Source organism: Trichomycterus rosablanca, chromosome 16, assembly GCF_030014385.1.
Source record: "Trichomycterus rosablanca isolate fTriRos1 chromosome 16, fTriRos1.hap1, whole genome shotgun sequence".
NCBI classification, from domain to species: Eukaryota; Metazoa; Chordata; class Actinopteri; order Siluriformes; family Trichomycteridae; genus Trichomycterus; species Trichomycterus rosablanca.
This window is the reverse complement of record NC_086003.1, coordinates 1145412-1172510: the sequence shown is the minus strand read 5'-3', so window position 1 is coordinate 1172510 and position 27099 is coordinate 1145412. Positions and strand designations below refer to the sequence as shown.

At 46.3% G+C, this 27099-nt stretch overlaps 1 protein-coding gene across 3 annotated transcripts in view; it reads right to left on the bottom strand.

The window, feature by feature from the left end:
• Positions 1–1838: 1838 nt before the first annotated feature.
• arhgap24 (Rho GTPase activating protein 24) overlaps positions 1839–27099 on the bottom strand; it is a 43481-nt gene continuing 18220 nt past the window's right edge. The window contains exons 1-8 of one of the 3 annotated variants that reach the window (XM_063011152.1): positions 22402–23404; positions 9330–9452; positions 7653–7860; positions 7422–7554; positions 6442–6515; positions 6242–6363; positions 3794–4805; positions 1839–3272 (exon numbers count right to left, since the gene is read on the bottom strand). In XM_063011152.1, the coding sequence (XP_062867222.1) occupies positions 3029–3272; positions 3794–4805; positions 6242–6363; positions 6442–6515; positions 7422–7554; positions 7653–7860; positions 9330–9452; positions 22402–22423 (1938 nt within the window). In that variant the 5' untranslated portion in view covers positions 22424–23404 and the 3' untranslated portion in view covers positions 1839–3028. Of the gene's footprint in view, positions 3273–3793; positions 4806–6241; positions 6364–6441; positions 6516–7421; positions 7555–7652; positions 7861–9329; positions 9453–13192; positions 13208–22401; positions 23405–27099 lie in introns of those variants that run through there. The other 2 variants (XM_063011153.1, XM_063011151.1) reach the window with 2 other exon arrangements.

Sequence of the window (27099 nt, the reverse complement as noted above, 5' to 3'; positions counted from 1 at the left end):
TTCACTTGACAAACGATTGAACCTAAGAAGAGACAGAGCTAGGTGGAACCGCGACCGTGATCAGGGCAACAGCTACTCGCTCTACCAACACTGACTCACGATTACAGTCCTAACACTCAATATTTCTCTCAATCCAGTCTAATAAAAGAACGGTAAACAAGTCGAAGAATCGAATTAACGAACCGACTCGCTAGATTCAAATTCGAATAAAGCGGTAGCAGAAGGTGTACACGTACAGAAAAGATTCCATTTTGTGATCGAAGATAGACTGATTAGATAGATCTCTCTCGAAAAGCAAAAATAAGCACACCAAGCGATTACCTTTACCAGGTAAAGTCAAACGACTCAGAGTCGCGCTGCTGTTCGGACTCCTTTTAATGGAGCTATAACAGGTGTCACGTGTCAGCGCTAATGAGCGCTGCTGCTCATGGGATTTGTAGTCCGGTTGGGACTACAAATAGGTTTACGCTTCCGGTCGCGAAGCTAAGCTAATCAACCCGTTACAAATGATAACAAAAACATTTCAATGTCAAGTGATTTACCTTTACCCAGTGTTATTATTAGCTAAACTGTTTTAATAATTATTCTTTTTATTTCCCCCCCTTCTCCCAATCTTATTTACAATTCCCAATTGCAACTCCATGATCAGGAACCCTGTGCCCATTTAATGCCCGGCCAGGTCGACAGCACAGCTTACATTCAAATTCGAGGGTTTGAGATCTCAGCAGTGATGGGCTTGTTTATTCATTTTTAATAATAACCAAATAATCAGGGTCACGTGGGTCCATGGAACCTAAACAATCGGACCAGCTCATCTTGGAGCCACAGACACTCACTCATCACTTATTACCTATTTACTTACATCTAGAGGGAATTTAGAGCAGCCAGACGTGCGACTCAAACCCAGGTTCTGTGCCAACGTGTCGCCTCCTTTCACCTACTACATTACTAAAATCCTTTTATTTACATGAACAAAGCCTCCTCTAACCCAAAAAAACTGACCACAGAGGTTCATCCACGCATGGATAACACGTTCGCTTTCTTTGGCTCAAGTGTGGCGTGAAAATATTCCTGGATCACTTCCCTTCAGCAGCCGGCACCCGGAGAGGATTTGGCTAGCTGGACGTTCACTGCCAGGCTGATATAATCCTATTATCTGTGGGTGAGATGCACCGAGAGAGAAGTTCCCACATCTTTTTTTACATGCTACATTCCTCAAATTCTGCAACGCAGAGTATTCAGCCCCAAGAACTGTTGATTTACAGTATTTTATTATCTCCAAATGTAGAATGAGAATAAATGAAGGTTATGCTTCAGATTGGTTAATGTTTATTAGTTTATTCTTCACTAACTGCATCATCCTGATCAGGGTCGTCGTGGGTCCATCACCGGGCATCACACACATCACACTTACCCTTTACTTGAGACCTCATCTCAGACCTAAATGTATTTCAGAGTCATTAATTCACCTACTCACACATTCACTCGCTTAATCAAACCTCAGGATGGTTTAGACTAGCTAATCCACCTGCCTGCATGCCCGGCTATATCCTACATCCTTGTTTGATGATCCAAACTCCACCTAAAGATCTTTAATGCCATTTTGACACCACAAAGCCTCCACATCATGGTCGAAAATATGTGGACATCTGATCATGAGCTTGGTAAACATCTTATTCCAAAACAATATGCACTCGTATGAAAGTAATGAAAGCACACACTCTTTTGGAAAGGCTTCACGCTGGATTTTGGAGTGTGTCTGTGAGACCTTGTGTCATCAGTGAGTGAATCATTTCAGAAACAAACTAAACAAGCACAAACTGATGAACAAACGAGCATTTTAAACTTTAACGTCACCATGTTTATTGTATACGGGATTGTTATACATGGAATCCGGTGTACCGTTTCTTTCACGTGTGCGAAGTTCAGCCAGACGAGTGTGACGAACACCAAGGTTTAAATATATTCACATGGATTCTGAGTACATGGATGGAGCTCTTCTGAATTTCTAGCTCTCCATGCCGTTGTACAGGGCCGTCGGCGCTCCGTAGGCACAGATGGGCCTGTCTGAGGAACAGAGAGAGGATGCAACAGCGACTAGTCCAGATGCCAATGTGAAACGAAGAGGAGCACTGGGAGCAGTGTGTTGCAGCTCTAGGTAGGAGTCCACCGCTGCCTGGTGAGAAGAAGTGCCTGATTGGCTCACATGTCCTGGAGGGGGGTCAGTAATTTTAATATACTAGGGAATCGGACATGTCCAAATTTCTGAAATTTCACAACTTTTTTTTACTGTCGTTGTAAGCACCCAAAAAGTTTTAAAATGCAATCCCAATCTAGTCATATCCAATTCCCCAACCATATTTCAACTTTACTGACCGAGGACTAACACACGTCCCCTCACACACCACTTCTTTTCACCTGCACCAGACGGGTTCATACGGAGATCTGTATCGTGCACGGAGAGTCACATATTAATCCCCATTATCCCCCGTCTTTGTGTAGCACCATCGATCAGCCAGTAGAGGGCATAACTGCAGCAGTTATGCTAATCCGTGTAGGCGCCCGGCTGGCTGTCAGCACAGCTTTAAATGATGTTTTAGTACCATATTGAATAAAAAGCAAAGTGCAGCTAGCTCGATATAGCCTGGATATAAAAACACAACATGACGTGTCGATAGTTCAGTTTAAATACAATAAAATATCATTTCTATACATTATATCCGTCGCTCTGACGCACTTTGAGTAACTCTATATACAGAAAATTCACAAGGACACGTGACCTACGATGACGGAGCAAATTTGGTTGCATCTCCAAGACGTTCCGAGTTTTTTTTGGAAGGAGTGTCCTTGGTTTACAGGGCTGTGATGTGTCCCTGATCCCTTACAGCTTCTCTTACTGGATCTGAATGATTCCTGTACCGGATCCCACTGGTGTGGCTGGATCATGCCAGTATGACCCGGTCCAGTCTTTAGATTTGGCTCACTGGGCGTCATTATAGTTCATTCATCCCACACTTGGCAGAAAACGTCACTGAATCCAGACGGTGTTGGCCCTGTCCGGTGGGCGCGGCTCGGCCGTGAGGTCACCAAACGTGGAGAAGAACTGCTCCATCTCCTTCTGCAGCATCCCGTTGCGCTTCTCGGCGTCGTCTTTGGCCCGCTCGGCGTTGCGCAGCTTGATGTCCACCATGGTGTACTTTTTGCGCTCCTGCTCCAGCTCGTCGTGCAGGTTCACCAGCTCGGCCTCCAGCTCGGCGTTACGCAGCTCCAAACTGCAGAGAGGGAACCGGTCACGACGGATTTCAGTCATGCTACGTTTTAGAATAACATTAATTAACCGTATTTAACATTTAAGACCAGACGTGTGTTCCAGTCCCCATTTAAGGTCACGTCCACCCCCCCCCCCCCCCCCCCCACCCTTGGTATCAGTAGGATGGCAGTAGCTCGGAAGTGGGTTCAAACCCGACCGCTGCCAGGCTGCTACTGTTGGTCCCCTGAGCAAAACTGTATTGAACTGTACAATACATGGCCAAAAGTACACGGACACCCTGCAGTGAGCATTGTTAGACACCCCGTTCCAAAAGCATGGGTGGCGCCACCACCCTTTTTTAAGGCAATGACTTACACAGGGATCCTTACACAGCATCAAAGACCCCAAACCTTATTTTAAGTCCCATCTTTTCCCACCCAGCAGACTGTCTGCACTGCTGATCATGGCCACTATGGGGCGCCCAGCCGACCAGTAGCAGAGCTGAGACTTGAATATAATCAGTGAAAGGTTATGTGTTCTCACCTCTTGACTCTGGCCTCATAATCGTTCCTCTGCTTGAACATCTCCTGCTTCAAACTGGCCACCAGACTGTGGAGGGCACTGTGTCCGCTCACAGGAAACGACACCTCGCTGTTCTCGCTGCTGCTCGTCCCCCTGCTGCCTCTCCCTTCTCCGCTGGCACTGCCGTTGGCGCTCCTCCGCTCGCATTTCTCCAACAGCGGGTCCTCGAACGAAAAGTCCGGCTCGGGGCAGGTGGTGGTGGACGAGCGGCACGACGCCGACACATCCGGCAGCGAGATCTCGCAGGACGACGTGGACCAGGTGGCGCTGTCCACGCTCTGCTTGTCCTCGCAGTTGCTGTTCGGGCACGGCTGGCACGGCGTCTGCTGCACGTGCACGTTGTCGTACGTCGAGAGGCGGTTTTGCTGATCGCCGTCGCGTCCCTTGACCTCCCGCAGAGTCACCCCGCCGGGAGGAGACCACAACCCGTTACGCCCGTTCAGGCTCCCGTTAACGATATCGGTGCTGCACACGCCCATCCGGACGCCGCCGTTCTGCACGCCCATCTTCGTACCCGATGCTTTTAGTGCGCCTGCGCGGCGCATCGACGTGCTCCCTGCGCCCACCAGGGTCGGGCTCTTCTCTTCGGAGGACGACGAGGAGGAGCTGAAGGAGCCGTTCGTGACGATGCCGCTTCCTTTAATGAACGCCGGGTTCTTCTTGACGGTCATGGGCGGGCTCCGGGTCACATCGAAGTGTGCAGCGGTGGAGCCGTTCCGTGGGCTGCCGGACCGTGTCGAGGCGTTATCAAGGGCGCCGCGGCCGGGCGAGTCCGGCGTCTCCCAGGTGCACTGACGGACGCTCATAGTGTTGTTGTTTTCTTTGTTTTGCATTTGCCCCGCATTGGGCAGTTTGAGGACGTCGTTGTTGTTGTTGGAGGGTTCCGGAGCGCCCAGACTGTCCTCGTCCTGGGGGAAGAGTGCGGCGTGCTGACCGATAAGATACGCCATCAGCTGCTGCACCAGAACCGCACCTGTATCAAGCAAATACAACCTTAGTCCTTTGTTTTTTGGAAGATTTTGGGCAGAACTCGCTGAATAACTGACCGATTCCTATTGTCCTGTTGTAGTACCACATATGCACACTAGATGGCAGCATACAGCTAAGATTCGGGCGCTACTGTTCCTCCACTTCTACTAACATTATTCATATAAAGAACAAATCTCCCAGCTCACAGGAACATGCAGAAGGTGGATTGGCTGCCTAACATTTCCCTTAGAAAAAAAGAATTATTTTATTGGTATATAGTTTAGGGAAGGCCCTTTCTTGATCCGGCACAAAGCAAGGCTTTTTTTAAACAGTGCTCAGCTCTTTGGAATAAATGGGCACAAATCCCCACAGTCTTGTGAGAAGCCTTCTCAGAAGAGCAGCTGTTGTTCTAGCTAAAGAGGTCACTCTGAGACATCCGGCAAGCTCATGGTCAGGCGTCCGAATACTTTTGGCCCTATACTGTACTTGTTTGAAAGCTGGGGTCGGCTATTACACAACTCACAAGGGGCTCAGAAGGGTAGGGGCCTTGATCAGGGGCCCAACGGCGCCAGCCACCACCGTGGGGATCTTGGTTGGAATCCCAGTAGTGCTATCAGCTGGCAGGGCGTCTACACAGACATGTGTATCATTACCACAACTCTGACCAGAATTAATCCTTTTATTCCTTCATTCATTCTGTAATTATCTGATTTACCACAAATTTATCCTGGTCAGGGTCACGGTGGGTCCTACACCCTGGACACTCAGGGCAATTTTAGTAGCTCCAGTTGTTCTGACTGCACGTCTTTAGACTGTGGGAGGAAACCAGAGCACCGGGAGGAAACCCAAACAGGCAGAGACAGGACACAGGGAGAACATGCAAAACCCACACAGAAAAGACCCTGGCCACCCCAGGATGAATCCTGTCATTAATTCATTCTATGATTATCTGATTTACCACCACTTTATCCTGGTCAGGGTCGCGGTGGGTCCTACACCCTGGACACTCGAAGCAATTTTAGTATCTCTGTTGTTCTGACTGAACGTCTTTAGACTTTAGACCCAGGTGGACACAGGACACAGGGAGAACATGCAAAACCCACCCAGAAAGGACCCAGACCTCCCCCAGGATGAACCAATTCTCCCAATTTAGTCGTAGCCAGTTCCTCTTCCTCTGCTGGAGACCCCGATGGTGTACGAGGAGGGTGTATTCTCCTGACACGCCCTCCCTCCATGATACCTTCTTATTCGCCCGTACTTCGGTGGATCGAAGGTGAGGTCGGTCTCACGCAGGGAGAGTCACGCGCTGATCTCCACGTCCCTCCACTTCTGTACAGGCGCCTCGGGCTACTAACGAGGGTCCTCACACAGCGTCGGAGACCCCAAACCTTTTTATTTAGTCCGGTCTGGACTAGTGAGGCGCCCAGCCGATTCTTTTACCTTCCATTATGGCGACCGGATCCTCCAGCTTCGGTCTCAGGATGTTTGGGCCGAAGACGGTGGCCAGGTTCTGAACGCTCATCTTATTCACGCCCGAATGGGACTGAACCTCATCCAGGAACCTGCGGCGAGAAGATCGTTCAGTCGGACCGAATAGAAAAGGTTTAAAATCAATAAAACGAAGAAACGCTAACGATTACCTGCAGATGTACTTCAGGAGATTGTAGTTGGCCTGAGGTAAACTCTCCACCTGTCTTCTTAACTCCGTCATTCCCTGAGGAAGAGGACGGAGATCAGACACAACAGTCTACACTCACTGAGCACTTTATTAGGTACGCCTGTGTGGTATCTTTGTGGGTATACAATTACTGACTGTAGCCAAGCTCTTGCTCTGTACACTTTTGATCTATTCACCCTATTTATCTATTCAAAGGGATAATGGGATGGGACCGGATGATGGGACCGGATGATGTTTGGATGGTGGAGTGTTATGGTGTGAGTATAGTAGGTGCAGGAGTGTTGTTGGGATTTCCTTTTGGCCTATTTATTAGGAACACCTACCCCTCTAGCGCTGGTTGTAGGTGTATAGTTAGACTAGAACTACCCCACTACTTCTGGGATCCAGGTTCGAATCCCGAGCGGTGCTATCGGCCGGTAGATGTGCAGACATGATTGGCTATGTGTCTGGACCCACTGTGACCCTGACCAGGTCAAGTCAGTGTAGGAAGTCACATGTTTCAGTCACAACAGTCAGACACTAACAGATGTAATAAGCACACACAGTCATATAAAGGTAATAATATGCTTCCGACTTGGTACCAACAGTTTAGGGAAGGTCCCTCCCTGTTCCGACATGACTCTGCACAGAACCCTGAGCTCAGCCCCACTCAACAGGTCTGGGATGAACCGGAACATTGACTGTCACCTTTACTGTTAGGGCAGTTGTAGCCTAGGAGGTAAGGTACTAGACTAGTAATCGAAAGGTTGCTGGTTCAAGCCCCACCGTTGCCAGGTTGCCACTGTTGGGTCCTTAAGCATGGCCCTTAACCCGGTACTGTAAGTCGCTTTGTAAATCTTTTGACAGAATGGGCACAAATTCCCACAGACCCCCTCAGAAAAGCGTCTGTTGTTCTAAATAATCACGTGTCCGAATACTTTCGGCCGTATCAGAATCACTCACCGACTCCTGGTCCTTGCTGAGGAGTTTGGTGCAGGACAGGATCTCGTCGTACTTGCTGAAGGGGATCACCGGCTCAGGAAGCTCCCTCAGATAGAGCTTCAGCAGCGACGCCACCGTGTGGACGTCCGTGTTACTGCACACAGAGAGACACAGAACGCGTTTCTGATCCGCTGCCTCAGCAGAGCGGGTTCTAACCAGACACGGAGCACATACGGCGGATTATTCACATACCTGTCGAAGGAGGGCTTCTCCCCGCAGTCGAAGGCGTCCTGCAGCTCCTTCACCAGGTTGGCCTGACCGGGCAGACGGAACAGCCCTTCCTCCTGGAGCCCCCACTCCCGGATGAAGTCCACACACTGCTCCACCAGCATGGGTGCCAGCTTGTTCCCGTACCGCCGCTCGTACCGCACTGTTTCCTCCAGCTTCTGACCAAAAATACCTGAAAAGAGCAGACGTTTTTGGAACTGCAACTAATAAGGGGCACAGGGGCACCAAATCTCACCTAATAAGGGGCACAGGCACCAAAACGTACTAAATAAGGGGCACAGGCACCAAAACGTACTAAATAAGGGGCACAGGCACCAAATCTTACTGAATAAGGGGCACAGGCACCAAATCTCACTGAATAAGGGGCACAGACACCAAAATGTACTAAATAATGGGCACAGGCACCAAATCTTACTGAATAAGGGGCACAGGCACCAAATCTCATCTAATAAGGGGCACAGGCACCAAATCTCACTGAATAAGGGGCACAGGCACCAAATCTTACTGATTAAGGGGCACACGGGCACCAAATCTCACCTAATAAGGGGCACAGACACCAAAACGTACTAAATAAGGGGCACAGGCACCAAATCTCATCTAATAAGGGGCACAGGCACCAAAACGTACTAAATAAGGGGCACAGGCACCAAATCTTACTGAATAAGGGGCACAGGCACCAAATCTTACTGAATAAGGGGCACAGGCACCAAATCTCATCTAATAAGGGGCACAGGCACCAAATCTCACTGAATAAGGGGCACAGGCACCAAATCTTACTGATTAAGGGGCACACGGGCACCAAATCTCACCTAATAAGGGGCACAGACACCAAAACGTACTAAATAAGGGGCACAGGCACCAAATCTCATCTAATAAGGGGCACAGGCACCAAAACGTACTAAATAAGGGGCACAGGCACCAAATCTTACTGAATAAGGGGCACAGGCACCAAATCTTACTGATTAAGGGGCACACGGGCACCAAATCTCACCTAATAAGGGGCACAGACACCAAAACGTACTAAATAAGGGGCACAGGCACCAAATCTCATCTAATAAGGGGCACAGGTACCAAATCTCATCTAATAAGGGGCACAGGCACCAAAACGTACTGAATAAGGGGCACAGACACCAAAATGTACTAAATAAGGGGCACAGGCACCAAATCTTACTGAATAAGGGGCACAGGTACCAAATCTTACTGAATAAGGGGCACAGGTACCAAATCTCACTGAATAAAGGGCACAGGCACCAAATCTTACTGATTAAGGGGCACACAGGCACCAAATCTCACCTAATAAGGGGCACAGGCACTAAAACATACTAAATAAGGGGCACAGGCACCAAATCTTACTGATTAAGGGGCACACGGGCACCAAATCTCACAAAATAAGGGGCACATGGAAAGATGGGTACCAAATCTCACTTAATAAGGGGCACAGGCACCAAAATGGACTGAATAAGGGGCACACAAAAAAACAGGTACCAAATCGTACCTAATAAGGGGCACTGACTTTGGCTCGGTCAGTCTGAATGGCAGGTAATGAATAGCCACACACACACACTCGCACACACACACACACATTTGCCCAGGTGATGCCTGATTACAGATTTCGTTAGCCGTGATGTGGACGACACTCACCTCCTCCGAACGGAGCCCATATGACCCTGCGGATGGTCCGGACCCAGTCCTCCATGTCATTCTGTGTGCTGGCCATGAGCAGGTACGTCTCATGATTGGTCGTCATCCGCTCCCTGTCGCCCCCTGGTGAGACAGAGTGACAAACAAATGATTAAAGCTTTTACATTTTAATCTGCACCCACAGTCGTGGTCCAAATTCCTACAAAAACATCACTAAAGTTCCTCACAGCGTTTGTTCTGGACTAAGAAGCAACAGTTTCAGTTATTCAGTCACAAAATAAAAGTCAATAGTTCTCAAAACTTTTTCCAGAATGAAACCAGTAGGAGGTAAAGTAACATGACTTTGGGAAGCAATTCACCTCCTGGTGTTAAAATGAGGAGCATTGAGGATAAAGTTCTACTTTCATACCAGTTTCACAAACAAATCTTCTGCACATTAGTACATATTAGTATTAGTTTGTTACAGTACATATTAATATTTTAATTTATTCTTAAAATATTTTACATTTTATTCTTAAAATATTTAAATGTTAGTCTCAAAACATTGTGAGTTTATGCTCTAATTGTTACTACTTTATTATTAAAATATGATTTTATTATTAAAATATTATGATTTCATTATTAAAATATTACGATTTTTGAATTAAAATATTACGATTTTTGAATTAAAATATTATGATTTTATTATTAAAATATTATGATTTTATTATTAAAATATTATGATTTTATTATTACAATATTATAATTTTATTATTAAAATATTACGAATTGTTGATTAAAATATTATGATTTTATAATTAAAATATTTAAAAAAAAATTATTAAAATATTAATATTTTTTTATTAAAATATTATGATTTTACTATTAAAATATTATGATTTTTTTAATTAAAATATTATGATTTTATAATTAAAATATTATGGTTTTATAATTAAAATATTATGATTTTATAATTAAAATATTAAGATTTTTTATTAAAATATTATGATTTTATTATTTAAACATTATGATTTTTTTTATTAAAATAGTATGATTTTATTATTAGAATATTATGAATTTATTATTTAAATATTATGATTTTTTATTAAAATATTATGATTTTATTATTAAAATATTAAAAATTTTTAATTAAAATATTATGATTTTTTAAAATTACAATATTATTATTTTATTAATATTATTTTTCCAGCTTCTAAAATATATACTGTAGCCATAGTTAAGTAGCACATTGTGGCACGGAGTGAACGGTCAAGGTCTAGGGGTGTGTGTGCTTCGTTCTTCATTCTTGTCAGTTTACAGAATAATAATCTATTGTTGAGACCATCGGATGATTAATGTCCGGCCTGGTCTGTTTTTTGTAATTCCTGACCACAGTAGCAATAATACAGAGATAAAAACAGTCGAGATGAGGAATTATTATGACGGAAAGGAATAAAAACAGTTTGGACATGGAGGAGCTGAGGAGAATCCGTGTAAGTGTTCAGCCCTGCAAATGATAAATCAATGACTGACAGGACAGCTGCTTTAGGAACCGGACCGGCTCGACCCAGATGTTATTACAGACTTAAAACCTGAAGCCGAACCAAACGCAGGTATTTTCTGAGCATTACAGAGACCAATTAGGCTTCAGTAATTACAGGTGAGGCTAATAAACGCCTCTGGTCTGTGCAGGCCGGCCGTGAGATCAGACCGTGTCATTAGACGCCGTCTGACGGCTGTAATTTACATTCTCCAGCCAGCAGAGACGTAGGAGGTGCGTTCAGACTTCACAGCGGCTTTAAGACCGTGGGGGTCCGGATTAGGACCTGTCAAATTTCAGCTGCGGTGCAGGATTAAGCCCAAATATAACAGACGGGCGGGTGGGTGGAGCAGCAGGATGTTCCACTAGCACACCAGCTCTGGGATTCCTAACTTGGCTGGGCACCATGATTGGCAGTGCCTACAGGAGACAAAACCGGCCGCTAGTCTGCTGGGTGGGAAAAGACCGGACTGAAAAGTGAGCGGGGTCTTCGAGGCTGTGTAAGGACCCTGGATAGTAGTCCGAGGCGCCTGTACAGAAGTGGAGGAACGTGGAGATCAGCGCGTGACTCTCCATGAGCGAGACCGACCTCACGTGCCGATCCACCAAAGTACAGGCGAATAAGAAGAAGTCGGTGGAGCGTGCACGCATCGGAGGGAGGGCGTGTCAGGAGAATATACCCTCCTCGTACACCATCAGGGTCTCCAGCAGAGGAAGAGGAACTGGCTATGACTAAACTGGTACGATAAAAACACTGGATGTCCAAAAGTATCTGAACACCTGACTATGAGCAAAAAGTCATTTTTATTTTAGCACCAATCGTTTCAGAACAGGTGTCCGAATACTTTCAGCTATACAGTGTATATATTCTTACGTAGCTAACAACTCCCAGTACTCCCAGTTCCTACTCTGCCTCCACTAGTTTCCTTCCGATTTGTTCGTAATTTGACATATCGAGTCCCATTTCTACCACAGCCATCCATGTCCGGACGTCCGGCGAAGCACAACTGGTACCAGTCTGGATGGACGTGATGGGATTCCATTAGGATTTAAATGTGCACCAGAACCCTGCAAGTACCCCCATCCTGCTCCAAGTGATGCACACACATGCACAGTTGCATGCATGCAAAATAATGCAAACAAGCACACACACACACACACACACACACACACACACACAAGTCCTGATGCCAGCCAACAGGTGAGCTTCAATAATCCATCACATCTCAGATCAGAAGCATCCATCCCCCAAAAAAACAACCCCCTCCCAAAAACAAGATGTGCTTCATATTTAACACGACTGGTTTTCCTCCTCGCCTCGTAGGTTTACTCTGAAAGGAATTCATGATGAAGAGGTCAAAGATCCCACGTTCAGAACATCCATCACTGACTGTAGTGCACTGAAACCCAACAACTTCAAGCACACAAGCTACAGCACTGCAATCTACACGGGACTAATGATACGATCGCAATAATACCGTGATATTTTACCACGATACACACTTCTAACATCAAGTTGAATGTGGAATCTTCCAGAACGGAGTTACTTATGTAACCTTCGTGGAAGTGGAGTTTGTACGATGAGGAACAGTAAAGTCCCTAACTCGCTTGTTGCCTGTTTTTGGCAGGTGAAGAGAACATGCAAAACTGCACACAATGATGATCAATAACGAGGCTCGAACCCAGGTCTCCAGGGCTCACGATGTGGTGCAACACACATTAACTAATACACCACGCTTATCCAAAGCGACTTACAGTTATCAGTGATATCAATTCAAGCAAATGAGGGTTAGGGGCCTTGCTCAGGGGCCCAACAGTGGCAACTTGGCGATGGTGGGGCTTAAACCGGCAACCTTCTGATTACCAGTCCAGCACCTTAACCGCTGAACTACAACGTTCTCCTCTGTGATAATATCAGTAAATATCACATTACCTTCACTGTGAAAACACATCACTCTTATATTCACTTGGTCAGGGTCGAGGACGGTCCTGGGGAAACACTGGGCGCCTGGCAGACATGCAATCTGCTTATATGTAAAGGCAATTTAGATTTAGAGCTGCCAATCCACCTACTATCACAGGAAACAATCAAGAAACCGGAGTACTCACACTCAGTACGAGACCCACACAGAAACATAAAGAACATGCCAAACTCCTCACAAACAGAGGCCAAACGCGAGGATCGAACCCAGCTTTCGGATCCGTGTTGCTGCGCAGCACGGTGTATCCGTGAATTTATGTGTGCCTTGCGCCCATTGAGAGCTGGGATAGGCTCCAGCACCCGCCGCGACCCTGATTAGGATCAGCGGTTAAGAAAGTGAGTAAACGGTGCGCGCGCACTTACCGCCTCCCGCGAGAGCCGCTCAGCAACCGGGAGCGCAAATCCAAAAAACACCCCCCTCAAATACCCTCGAACCCCGAACTGATCCTGATCCAACACCCCCCAGTACCGGGAGCTCCTTCAGCTTCACTTCACGAGACTACTGATCCACCAGCGCGCGTTCTCGCTCTCGCTCTGTCAGACACATGCGCGCACACGCGGAGGCGAGCTCATGCACACGCGCGCACGCAGGCATGCACACGTTCCCTCTGTAGTCGCGCTACACCGTCTACAAAACGGCCTCCGTCCTAAAAATGCACCGGTGCGCATGCGCGTCAGAGTTATAGCCTGTGACCGGTGTGGATGGTCGTGTTTTTTCCCGCCAAAATGACATCAATTTATTTGATAAAATATGCGATATTATGGTGGGATTTAAACCAGCAACCTTCTGATCACTGGCCAAAGACTACCAAAGAAGTTCAAGTTCACAGTTGCTTTTAAAAAAGCAACACACACACACACACACACACTTAATCATTCACTCACTCATTTACTCACTGACAGTCAGTCACTCACTCACTCAGTCATTCATTCACTCACTCACTCACTCACTCACTGACTTAGTCACTCACTCACTCACTCACTTACTGACTTAGTCACTCACTCACTCACTCACTCATTTATACACTCACTCACTCAGTCATTCACTCACTCACTTACTGACTTAGTCAGTCACTCACTCACTCATTTATACACTCACTCACTCACTGTCATTTACACACTCACTCACTCACTCAGTCATTCATTCACTCACTCACTTACTGACTTAGTCACTCACTCATTTATACACTCACTCACTCAGTCATTCACTCACTCACTGTCATTTACACACTCACTCACTCACTCACTCATTTATACACTCACTCACTTACTGACTTAGTCACTCACTCATTTATACACTCACTCACTCAGTCATTCACTCACTCACTGTCATTTACACACTCACTCACTCAGTCATTCACTCACTCACTGTCATTTACACACTCACTCACTCAGTCATTCATTCACTCACTCACTTACTGACTTAGTCACTCACTCATTTATACACTCACTCACTCAGTCATTCACTCACTCACTGTCATTTACACACTCACTCACTCACTCAGTCATTCATTCACTCACTCACTTACTGACTTAGTCACTCACTCATTTATACACTCACTCACTCAGTCATTCACTCACTCACTGTCATTTACACACTCACTCACTCAGTCATTCACTCACTCACTGTCATTTACACACTCACTCACTCAGTCATTCATTCACTCACTCACTTACTGACTTAGTCACTCACTCACTCACTCACTGACTTAGTCAGTCACTCACTCACTCATTCACTCACTCACTCAGTCATTTACACATTCATTCACTCACTCACTGACTTAGTCAGTCACTCACTCACTCAGTCATTCATTCACTCACTCACTCACTTACTGACTTAGTCAGTCAGTCACTCACTCGTTTATACACTCATTTACTCACTCACTCACTCACTCACTCAGTCATTTGCTCACTCACCTATTCACTGTCATTCACTCACCCACTCACCTATTTACTCATTTACCTACTCACTCACTCACTCACTCACTCACTCACTCCGTCACTGACTTAGTCACTCAGTCATTCACTTAGTCATTCACTCACTCTATGATTTACTTACTCACTCGTTCACTCATTTACTCACCTATTCACTCAGTCATTTACTCACTCACACACTTACTCACTTACTCATTCATTCACTCATTCACTCACTCACTCAGTCATTTACTCACTCACTCACCCACTCCCTTATTCACTCAGTCATTTACTCACTCATTTATTCACTCACTCATTTATACACTCACGCACTCACTCACTCACTCACATCATTGTAAGTTACACTGTATGGCCAAAAGTATGAGCCTGACCATGAGCTTGTTGGACATCCCATTTCAAAAACAAACTGTATTGAAGTAGCCAGATCAACAGCTGCTCTTCTAAGGAGGCTTCTCACGATACTTATGGCTTAAGAACTGTGTCTGTGTATGGGAATTTGTGCCCACTCAGTCAAAAGATGGCAGGACTTATACGGCTGGGCACTGATTGATCAGTTGATGTTCTGCTTCATCCCAGACTGTTGAGTGGTGCTGAGGTCAGGACTCTGTGCAGGACACTGGAGCTTCTTTAAACCTTGTCTGCTTAAAGTGTACGATTGATTTATTACACCTGTAACACATGAATTTAGCAGTTATAAAGGGCGTCCCGATACTTTTATCCTTACAGTGTGTATTAGCTCCAGTGCTAACGGAGACGTGTAGGATGTGTTAGCTGTGCTAGTCGTTAATTTAAGCTCCTTTGTAAGGACGGATTGTTATGCAAAGTTTGTACAGATTCCTCCCAGTGCAGCGGGACGGCGGTCCTGACGACAGGCGTCCACAGTGCTGGTGTTTCCTCTGTGTTTCCTCTGCGTCTTCCTGTTTGTTTCCCGCTGCGTCCTGCGGCAGGACGTGAGCGATGCCGTGTTCGGCTTCCTGGCTCCCGACCAGCGCGAATTCCAGAGAGAACACGAGTCAGAGAGGCGTAACGGAGATTAATGTTATAAATTATCGTTTCTGTATCCTAATAATGTAGATAAATGAGCGCTATTAGGGGTGGAACTATCCTACAGGACCCGACGCAAAATATTAACGATCCCTCGCACAAAAGTTACTTTTAATAAATAAAAAAATGTGTTTAATTATCTGGTGTAGATTTGACCTCTATTTTCAAAGCACCACAGAGGCCTGAAAATCTCACGAGCTAGGAATGGAAATACAAGAGACTTAATAAAGATGTGGGCGGCACAGCAAGAAGGTCCTAGGTTCGATTCCCAGATAGAGTGGTGGACTTTCTGTGTGGACTTTGCATGTTCCTCAGGTTGTTGAGGATTGAGAACAAACATGACAGATCCAAAAAAGGTGGACATCAGACCCCAAACAGGAGGACATCAGACCCCAAAAAGGAGAACATCAGACCCCAAAGAAGAAGGACATCAGACCCCAAATAAGGAGGACATCAGACCCCAAATAAGGAGGACATCAGACCCCAAAAAAGGAGGACATCAGACCCCCAAGAATAAGGACATCAGACTCCTTAAAAAGGACATCAGACCCCCAAAAAAGAAGGACATCAGACCCCCAAAAAGGAGGACATCAGACCCCCCAAAATAAGGACATCATACCCCAAAGAAGAAGGACGTCAGACCCCCAAAAAGGAGGACATCAGACCCCCAAAAAGGAGGACATCAGACCCCCCAAAATAAGGACATCAGACCCCAAAGAAGAAGGACATCAGAGAAGCATTACGTTAAAATGAAGCTACAGAAAGTGGATTTGAAGGACTGTGGCTGTACAAGAAGAATCGATTTCTTAAAGACCTCAGTTTCCATGAGCCTATTTTAGTCCATTAGCTCTAGGGCAGTGTGTGTGTGTGTGTGTGTGTGTGTGTGTGTGTGTGTGTGTGGAGAGATTAGATGGCTCCTGAGCTATGCGTCTGGTCTATAATGAGTGACCAGGGTTAGATTATAGCCTCATCCAGGTGGAACCAAACAAAGACCCTCAGTGTGCTGGAGCTACAGACGTTCTCAGGTGCTGCACAGCCAAAGAGACGCGAACTAAACCTGCACTGAATCGGAACGACAACTTTCTGAGAGCGGGGAACATTCGGTTTCTGAATGAAATGACGAGGAAGGAACAACAACAACAACAAAAATAAAAAACACCGACATTGTTGGTCTGAACAGCGAAAAAATGTGTAGCTTCCTTTCGGGAAGCTCCACTGCTGGGTGGAACGGATCAGGTCCAGCTAGGGGGGCCACTTCCATAAACCATCAGACCCCAAAAATGAGGACATCAAACCCCATCAAACCCCAAAAAGGAGAACATCAGACCCCCAAATCAAGGGCATCAGACTCCCAAAAAGAAGAACATCAGACCCCAAAAAGAAGGACATTAGTCCCCCTCAAACCCCAAAAAGGAGAACATCAGACCCCCAAAAGGAGATCAGACCTTAAAAATGGGGACAAATACCTGTCTGTCCAGGTGTTGTGTCAGACTGCAGACAGGTGGATGACAGGCGGACCGTCTGCTTTAAAACCGGACGTATGGACACCCCAGGTTCAGTGTGTACACCACACAGATGAATTAATCAGTATGAAAAAATAAACCAATCATGTTCAGTTATCAGCACTTTGTGTTTTTATCTGTGGAGAAAGTGACGATGAGGTTTGTTTAGGGTCCACAGGTCACCTGATATACCCATCAAAATGTCCACATGGGTCCTAAAAAGTGACTCTACAACCAATCTGATCATTTATTGATCCTTAATCATCCTGGTGGAGCCAGGGCGGGTCCCGTGTCTCCCACACTGGGTCCAAAACTTGAACCAAGCTGCAATTTAAAGCCTCCCAAATTAATTAGAGATGGACCCAGGGAGCCCAAAAAGAGGGACATCAGACCCTAAAAAAAGGGAATCAGTCCCTAAAAAGGAGGACATCAGACCCCAAAGATCAGAACCTAAAAAGGGAAACATCAGACCCCAAAAAGAAGGACATCAGACCCCAAAGATCAAAACCTAAAAAGGGAAACATCAGACCCCAAAAAGAAGGACATCAGACCCTAAAAATGAGGGAATCAGACCCCAAAAAGAAGGACATCAGACCCCAAAAAGGGGGAATCAGACCCCAAAATGGAGGGAATCAGACCACAAAAAGAAGGACATCAGACCCTAAAAATGAGGGAACCAGACCCCAAAATGGAGGGAATCAGACCCCAAAATGGAGGGAATCAGACCCCAAAAAGAAGGACATCAGACCCAAAAAAGGGGGACATCAGACCCCAAAAATGAGGGAATCAGACCCCAAAAGGGGGAATCAGACCCCAAAAAGAAGGACATCAGACCCAAAAAAGGGGGACATCAGACCCTAAAAATGAGGGAATCAGACCCCAAAATGGAGGGAATCAGACCAGAAAAAGGAGGACATCAGACCTCAAAAAGAAGGGCGAATACTTGTCAGTCCAGGCGTCCACACTCTGCTTTTTTTAACTGATAGCCCAAAGCTCTACCCACTAGACTACAACTGTCCCTAACTGTTAAAGAAAGATCATAAGTCACTTAAATCAACAGGAAAACCCCAACAAGACAAATTTGGACGCCCCTGGTTTAAATAAAACGTAGAGCGGTTGATGACAGCCGACAGCTCGCCGTCTCAAACAGCTCAGAAAGACGAAAGAACACGAGAAGTTAGAAAATGTTCGACTCCAATGCAAAACAAAAGCTGAAGTTTTACCTGCAGGTCCGAACCGAGCCACTGGATGCACAGCCTGCTGCTGCACCACTGCCATTTGGAGTTGCACACACACACACACACACACACACACAAATATCGGTCGGTCGTTCCTGGGACCGCAGGCGTGAAGCTTCAACGTTCAGACGTTCCAGAATGAGAGAGTTCAGAACGTGAGAGAGAGAGAGAGCGAAAGAGAGAGAGAGAGTGACGTCCACACCCGCCCCTCTCAAAGGGAACAATGGCCGAATCCCAGCAGTCTTTTAGCTTGCTGGAGACAGGAGGCCGGCCCACGGTGAGGCGACCTGCCCCCCCTCCGTCCCCGCCGGGCTGACTGACAGGCAGATACCTGAGAAACAAACACGAACCCTCCTGCTTATTAACCAGGAACCGGAGTTTGTGAGAACCGTCGTGAAACAAAGGTTCCAGAACTTTTAAAAGGCATCGTGATGCACAGTTCCCAGTATTTTCGGTCTCTGGGGTCTTAAACCTAACCCTAAATCTAACCCTTAACCCAAACACTTAACCCTAACATCAACCTAACCCTAAACTTAAACCCTAAAAATAATCCTAAACCCTAAACACTAAACCCTAACCCTAAACTCTAACCCTAAACCCTACACCCTAAACGCTAACCCTGAACACTAACCCTAAACACTAACCCTAAACCCTACACCCTGAACACTAACCCTAAACGCTAACCCTAAACCCTACACCCTGAACACTAACCCTAAACGCTAACCCTAAACCTAACCCTAAACCCTACACCCTGAAAGCTAACCCTAAACCTAACCCTAAACCCTACACCCTGAACACTAACTCTAAACGCTAACCCTAAACATAACCCTAAACCCTACACCCTGAAAGTTAACCCTAAACACTAAACCCTAAACCCTACACCCTGAACACTAACCCTAAACGCTAAACCTAACCCTAAACCCTACACCCTGAAAGCTAACCCTAAACCTAACCCTAAACCCTACACCCTGAACACTAACCCAAAACGCTAACCCTAAACCTAACCCTACACCCTGAAAGCTAACGCTTAACATTAACCCTAAACCCATCCCTAAACTTTTTACCCTAAACATAAACCTTAACCCTAAACCCATCCCTAAACCTATCCCTAAACCTAAATCTATCCCAGAACCCTATACCCTAACTCTAAACCCTAATCCTAAACTGTAAACCTAACCCTAAACCCTACATCTAACCCTAAATTTAACCCTAAACCCTAAAACTGACCCTAACATGTAAAGCATAAACTAAGCCCAAACATTAAACCCTGACCTTAAACCCTATCGTCTAGCATCATGTGACTCCAAAATCCCCAGAAGAAACTCACACAGACACGGGAAGAACATGCAAAACTCCGGAGAGACAGAGACCAAGGCTGGCAATCGAACCGAGGTTCTCTCTAGGGCGGCAGCATTTACCCAGCATGCATTGCTGCTCGTACTGGGTTGTTGTTTTTGGTAAAGCCTCTGATCCCGACAGGACGGGAGGACGGCGGAGCTGAAAGGGCCGACCCGAAAAATGCTGAGTGGGAAGTGGGAGCTTTAGAGAACACACACACACACACACACACACACACACACCGCTACCGACCTATCCTGGAGCCGAACAGACACAGTTTGATTGGGGGAGAGGCGCCCGCTGTACCTCTTCAGGCAGGTTTGTTTGGACAGAATGCCGAAACGGGCCGAACAAAGAGCCGAATTCATCCGTCCAGGAGCCGTACAGGAGGATGGACCCACTGTGACGGACCCACTGTGACGGACCCACGTGGGTGGACGCGATTAGCTTCTACGCTTATCTGATGTAGACCGCGGTGTCTCTGGAGTGAGGGGCGCGTTAGCGATGCTCCTATAGCCGCGGTCAGCCATGAGGAACTCCGATACACACTGGAGCTTTGTGATCCACACACACACACACACACACACACACACACACACACACTGCAGTCAACCCGAGGACACACGACCCTAAAGAAAGCTCCAGCATTAGTAAAGCATTCTATATAAATCTGTGATGTGTGGGTGCTGCACTGCTCCAGGGACCTGGGTTTTCCATCCCGAGCTTGTGTGGGTTCTGTAACATGCAGAAGGTGGATTGGCTGCTCTAACTTACTCCTAAGTGTGACAGAGTGAGTGATCGTCTGATGGTGGGCAGTGGTAGCTCAGTTAAGGTTACCAGTTAAGGTACTGGACTAGTAATCTGAAGGTTACAGGTTCAAGCCTCATCACCGCCAACTTGTCACTGTCGGGCCCCTGAGCAAGGCCCTTAATCCTAAATGACTCAGTCAAAATTGTAAGGGTTGATTGGTGCCTTGCTGCCAGGGTGTCAGGGTGGCCACACCCACTGATAACAGGTCATTCTGGTCAGGATTGCGGTGGATCCGGACAAAAGTATCAGGACGCCCCTTCTAAGTACTGAATTCATGACGTCACTGTCATTTTAATACCATTTGTGTTTGAAGTGGAGCGTCCGACAAGCTCTCCGTCAGGCATCCGAATACTTTTGGGCGTGTCTCCTAGTTTCCGCAGCGCTCAGCTCTCTGTCTCGGCTCTTGGCTCCATTTCAGTCCAGATCAGCAGGAGAAGCTTTTAAAGACTTTCCTCTTGGCTCGTCTTCATTCCTTCCTTTTAGTCTTATTATCCTGTGGGTGCTCCACAGCCTACTCTATTCTGTATAGCATTGAGTAGTGTGACTGTAGGAATTTGTGCCCATGAGGTGCATTAAGAGCATCTGTGAGGTCAGACAATAAAGATTTGGCCTACAATCTTTTGAGGTTGTTCAAGCCACCGGACCTATTAAAGTGTGTCTTTAGGCACAGCAGGAAAGGACCTTCCCTAAACTGTTGGCACAAAGCCGAAAGCATGAAATGCACCTTCTGTCAGTAATTATTGGACATCCTGTTTCAAAACCGTGTGTGTTTGGTGTATATTGAACGGCTCCTACTTTCATTCGTAGCTTTAATATCGTCCGCACTTGTGGGAAGTGTGTCTGTGGGAATTTGTGCCCATGAAGTTGATAGAGCTAGTGAAATCAGGCGCTGACATTGGGAGAGAAGATTTGGCTCATGATTCGAGTCGAATTCATCTCAAAAGAAAGAGAGAAGGGGACTTCCCTAAACTGTTGCCACGATACTAAAAGCATATTAACACCTTTTAGGAACAGATGTGGCGGAAATGACTAAATTCAGTCATTTACAGGGGTGTCCACATACTTTTGGCTATATGATATAGTATATATAGAAGATACAGTATATATAGATTATATAGACAAAAGTATTGGGATGCCTGATCATGAACCTGAACCAAAACCACGTGTGTTTACTGTATAAATAATCACTTTCATATCATCTATAGTTCTAATAAGCTTTCTTATAAGACTTTGGAGTGTGTGATAGCTCAGTGGTTAAGGTACTGAACTAGAAAACAGAAGGTTGCCGGTTCAAGCCCCACCACCACCAAGTTGCCACTGTTGGGTCCCTGAGCAAGGCCCTTAAACCTCAGTTGCTCATTGTGTAAGTTGCTTTGGATAAAAGCATCTGCTAAATGCTGAAAATGTAAATGTAAAATGTAATCATACTGAAAGAGAAGGGGATTCCCCAAAGTGTTGCTTCAATGTCATGTTAGCAAAGGATGCGGCAGAAACGACTAAATCAATCATTATCAGGGTGTCCACATACTTTTGGCATACTTTTAATGTTGTATTAGGGATTAATGCAGTCACGGGAACCTGAGCTTAGCTAAATTAAGAGTATACAAATAAAAAAGACGCCTCTTTGTTCTCTTTTCTTTTTTGGACGGTTTAAAAGCTGGTTAGGAATTTTTGGGACGCCAGCACCAGTTTTCATGCCACCCACCTGAGTAACGGTTTAGATTCATGCCGGTACAGAGCTCAGAGTCTCCTCTCTATGTCTTTTTTCTTCCAGTCTTTTGTTCTTATTTTGTTCTTTTCTCCCGTTGTTCTTCTGTTCCGGTTTAGTCCTGTAAACCTCTCGTATCACCTTTTTTTGTCTTCTTACGTCTGTCCTTGCATGTTCTGCTACCAATTAGGTCCCATCTTGCAGCTTCTTTTCTTCTTTTTGACTTTATTTTTTCTTCTTCTGATGGTGCGTGTGATTCTTCTTTCTGGGCTGTCTCGCCTCGTCCTGACTTGTCTCGCTCTTTCCGGTGTTCTGCTAGCCGTGTCTTTTGGACCAGTTTCTTCTTCTTATGGCTCTTTGTTCTTTTATTTCTTCTTTTCTGGGCTGTCTTGCTCTTTCTGGTTCTGTCCCTCCTCGTTTCCTAGTCCTTCCTCTCATGTACTTTTCTTCGATGCCTCCGTCTTCTTCTGTTCTTATGTTGTTCTAGGGTTCTTTTCTACTGTCCTTTACTGTCTCTTTTTGTCCCGTTTTCCCCTGCGTTCCTCTGTCCTCGTCCTCTTTTTTCAGACGCTTCCTTCTTCTGACCTTCCCTTATTTCCTTTTCCTCCTTCTTCTCTTTTTGTCTCGTCCTGCCGTTCCTTCTTTCACAATCCCGGAGGATCCGGAGAGGAACAAGTCCATGTGTCTGAACCCGTCTGCTCGGTCCGACTGCAGCGTCGGGTGGGAAGGTCTCCGCCGGGGAGCTAATAAATCAGGATCTTCTAGCCCATTTCACTCCGGTCTGGTGATTCAATCGAAGCGCGGGCACCGTGCCAGGCAACTCACCCCTTTCGCCAAGGTCTATAAATACAGGCTAGCGTGAGCCAACGACGAGCAGGGGACGCGGAAGATGATCTAACACGCCGCCGTGCTCAGTGAGCCACTTAAACCTGGACATTTTATACGCTTTATCGTATCACCCGTCTGACCGCTCGACCTCCTAAAGTCTGGGATGATTCCAGTGACCGAAACGCGTCCTGTAGTGTCACCGTCCGCGTAAACACCAGAGACCCTGGACTAGCACGCGGCTCTGAGCGTCCGCTCTAAATCGGGCGGTAACCCGAGCCGTGCTGAGGGAGGTGAGGGACATTTTCGCGTCCTCTGTGTCAGCCCGAGCGCCCCGTCTCTGCTCCTGTGTTACGTAAACGTCTGAGGTTCTGGTCGCGTCTCCGGAACACACGGCGGGACGCTGCACTCATCGACCTTTCCTCCGGCGTGTTATGGCACCTGTACGGCTTTGTAGGTCCTCTGACTGCACTTGCTGTGCTATCATCCGGCCGGACGCTAACACAGACTCACGACTGGCTGTGTGTCAGGAGGACGAGTGACAATGTCTTTAACATGGGGCAGGTGCCGCCTCTGCTGGCCGGTCGAGGCACTGCATGGGGGGCGATTGATCACGGATGGCAGTGCATTCTGCAAGACTCCGTTCCTGACAGGAGAAAAGAAGCGATTCGCTGCCCGCGTGCTCTGAATTAGGGTGTAGAAGGGGGAAAAGTACATGGAACAGCAGACTTTTAGCCAAGGTCTTCTGTGTTCATGTGGTCAACAACTAACTTAATTAAATCAAAGTGACGGTTCATCCGAGGTCAAGAGCGTTTTTTAATTTCTGGGACTTGGAGGAGCCCGACTAGCATCTGGAAATCTCCAAAGATAGAATAATGTTTACGGTGTGTGTGTGTGTGTGTGTGTGTTGTCGTGCTGCCAGACAGCTGTTCACCTCACATAATCAGTCTTCCTTTACTGCCACATTAGCAACAATGCCAAACCCAACGGAAACACGGTGGCTCTCCTGAGACCCTCGATTCGACCCTGCGGCTCAGAAGATGATTAAATCAGGAAATAAAAAAATAATAACCACAGCCGCTCAGGTGGCGCAGCGATAAAGTACGCTAGCACACCAGAGTTGGGGTTTGGAATACATCGTATCGAATCTCAGCTCTGCCTTCCGACTGGGCGGGGCGGCTGCATGAACAACGATTGGCTGTTGTTCAAGGTTAGAGGGTAAGAAAGTCGGATCGTAGATCCTCATAACTGGTGCGACTGCGGCCCCTGCTGGCTGACTGATTGCGCCTGCACAGGGCTGAGGAATAATGCTGATCGGGGTGTGGCCCTCCGTACATGGTGCCCGTCGGTGTATGAACTCGACTCTTGCAGGTGAAAGATGCAGTCTGTACTGACTGTACGTGCCGGAGGGGGCGTATGTCAGTCGAGAGGCGTCCTCAGTCGAATCAGTATAGAGGACGCACTCAGGGGAATTGGACACGACTAGATTAGGGGAGAAAATTGAGGGAAAAAAGAAGAAAATTCAACAACAACAAAAAAATAATAATAACCACAACTAATAAAGAAGGGTTCGAACAAAAGTGGTCGAGCACTGGGGACATGCTAGCCTTACCAACATGCTACCAACATGCTAGCATGTGTGTTGGTGCAGGTTTGGGAAACACGTCTGAGCCTGAGAGAGAAATAAAATAAATAAACAAATAAATAAACACAATAAACAAATAACTCTGAGAAGAAACGAGACCTTCAGGCTTTTTTAAACGTGGTTTGATGAGTTTGATTTAGAACTCAAGTGGCTAACACTGTAGGGATGAACTTGTGTACTTTGTGTACTTCACAAATGCTCTTTTTATAGGCACAAATTCTCACAGGCACACTGTAAGATTATGTGGAAAGCCTTCCCATATAAATGCAGCCTGGTATGGCTGTTAGAAACGTGAAACTTATATTAACATTTATTCCAATTTCTCTCGGTTATTATTATTGTTTTTGTAATTGTTACCTTCACCACTTGAGGGCGCCAGAATCCTATTTTCAAAAGCCGCTTTCTCTTTAAACGTAATCGCTTCTCTTAACGCTGTATGACCAAAAGTATTTGGACACCTGACCTTGAGCTTTCTGTGTGTTTTCTTTTAGCTAGAACAACAGCCCAAGACTTCTTACAAGACTTTGTAGTATGTCTGTGGGAATTTGTGCCCATCCAGATGATGTTCTGGTTCATCCCAGATCTGCTGAGGAGTTTCTTGATTTTTAAACCGAGCTTTCTTCATGCTGGAGCAGGAAAGGACCTTCCCTAAACTGTCTACACGGACATGATGCGATAGATTGGCACCCTGTCCAGGGTATTCCTGGATACCAGGATAAAGCGATGAATGAAAATAAAACAGAAGAAACACACACACACACACACACACACACACACACACACACACACACACACACTTGAACACTATCCGGTCTCTCAGTAGCATTCGTGACACTAAGAATAGCTGATTCTGTCATTTTTTCGGAGTCCAAGAGCACCCAGATGGTCCCCCTGCGTCACCCCCCTCGCCTGTGTGTGTCAGCATCTCCTCGGCCAGATTTAGCTCTGTGGAAATTTCGCTGGCCGTTCCCTTGTTCTCCGTCCCCGCTCCTCTTCAGAGTTCTTTATACGCTCGGCCTTTACGCCCCCTTGTTTACAAGCCGTTTGGAAAGGAAGTGAATACCAGGGATGAGCGGGCATCGCCTTGGCACCCCGAAAACCAGAACAAAAGTAGAATGACTGGAAACATTCATCGTAGCCGCCCGGGGAGCGACTCACGCTACAAATTTAACTCATCCCAAACATTCTTCTGATTATCATCTCTACAAGACGTCTGATCACGATCTGATGAGAAATTCAGGGGCCACAAGAGGTCGGGTCATGGTTCGATCAGGATGGAAATGATGCATCGTTATATTTTCTCTTACATTTTGCTATACATTGGGGTCCGTCTGGCTTTCCTTCCTTCTGTTCTTCCTTTACTTTCTTTTCTTCCTTCTTTTGTTCACTTTCCTTCCTTCCTTCCTTCCTTCCTTCCTTCCTTCCTTCCTTCCTTCCTTCCTTCCTTCCTTCCTTCCTTCCTTCCTTCCTTCCTTCATTTACTTTTTTGATTCCTGTCCGTTCTTCCTCTCTCTTTACTTTCTGCATCCTGGTGTAAACAGGAAATAAATCACAGCGTTGTTAGAAGCCCGGCACCGTTTCTGTTCCCCTCTGTAATGCCGCCTTGATGCTGTTAGACGGGGCCGGTGCCACGTCTCTCTCAGCGTGGGTTCTTTATTGGGTTCTGAGCCGACGTCCCGTCTCACTTTCACCGCAGGAAAAGACAGTAAGTACGGTGATGATGAAGGGCATGTCACCGACCCCCTCCGGCACACACAAAAACACCGAGAGTGACAAATGAAAGCTTTTCCATTTACAGTAAATAATTACAGCCAGTATTACTGAAGCTGGGGTGCAGGGGGTGTCATGAGGGTATGTGGGCGCCCCTCTTAAATAGTAACATTATTTATTATCAAACACCAGCTCGTGGGAACCAGTTATCAGAACGTTTCCCTTTAACCCAGTTAACCAGACTAGAAATGACCAAAAGCCTTTCAGAAATAAAGATTTTTATAATCCGCTCTTTAATATCAAACTTACGTTCATCTAGATTGTAGAGTTTGTTCTTTTAATATCATAGAATTTCCCTTTGTTCTGACAGGAAATCTGATCCACTGGGACGCTGGGAAAATAAACCAGCTGATAGCACCACTGGGGATTTGAACCCTAGATCCCAGAGGTAGCGTGACTTCCCACTTACAAAACTCCAGCGTCCTGCACAGAGCCCTGACCTCAGCCCCACTCAA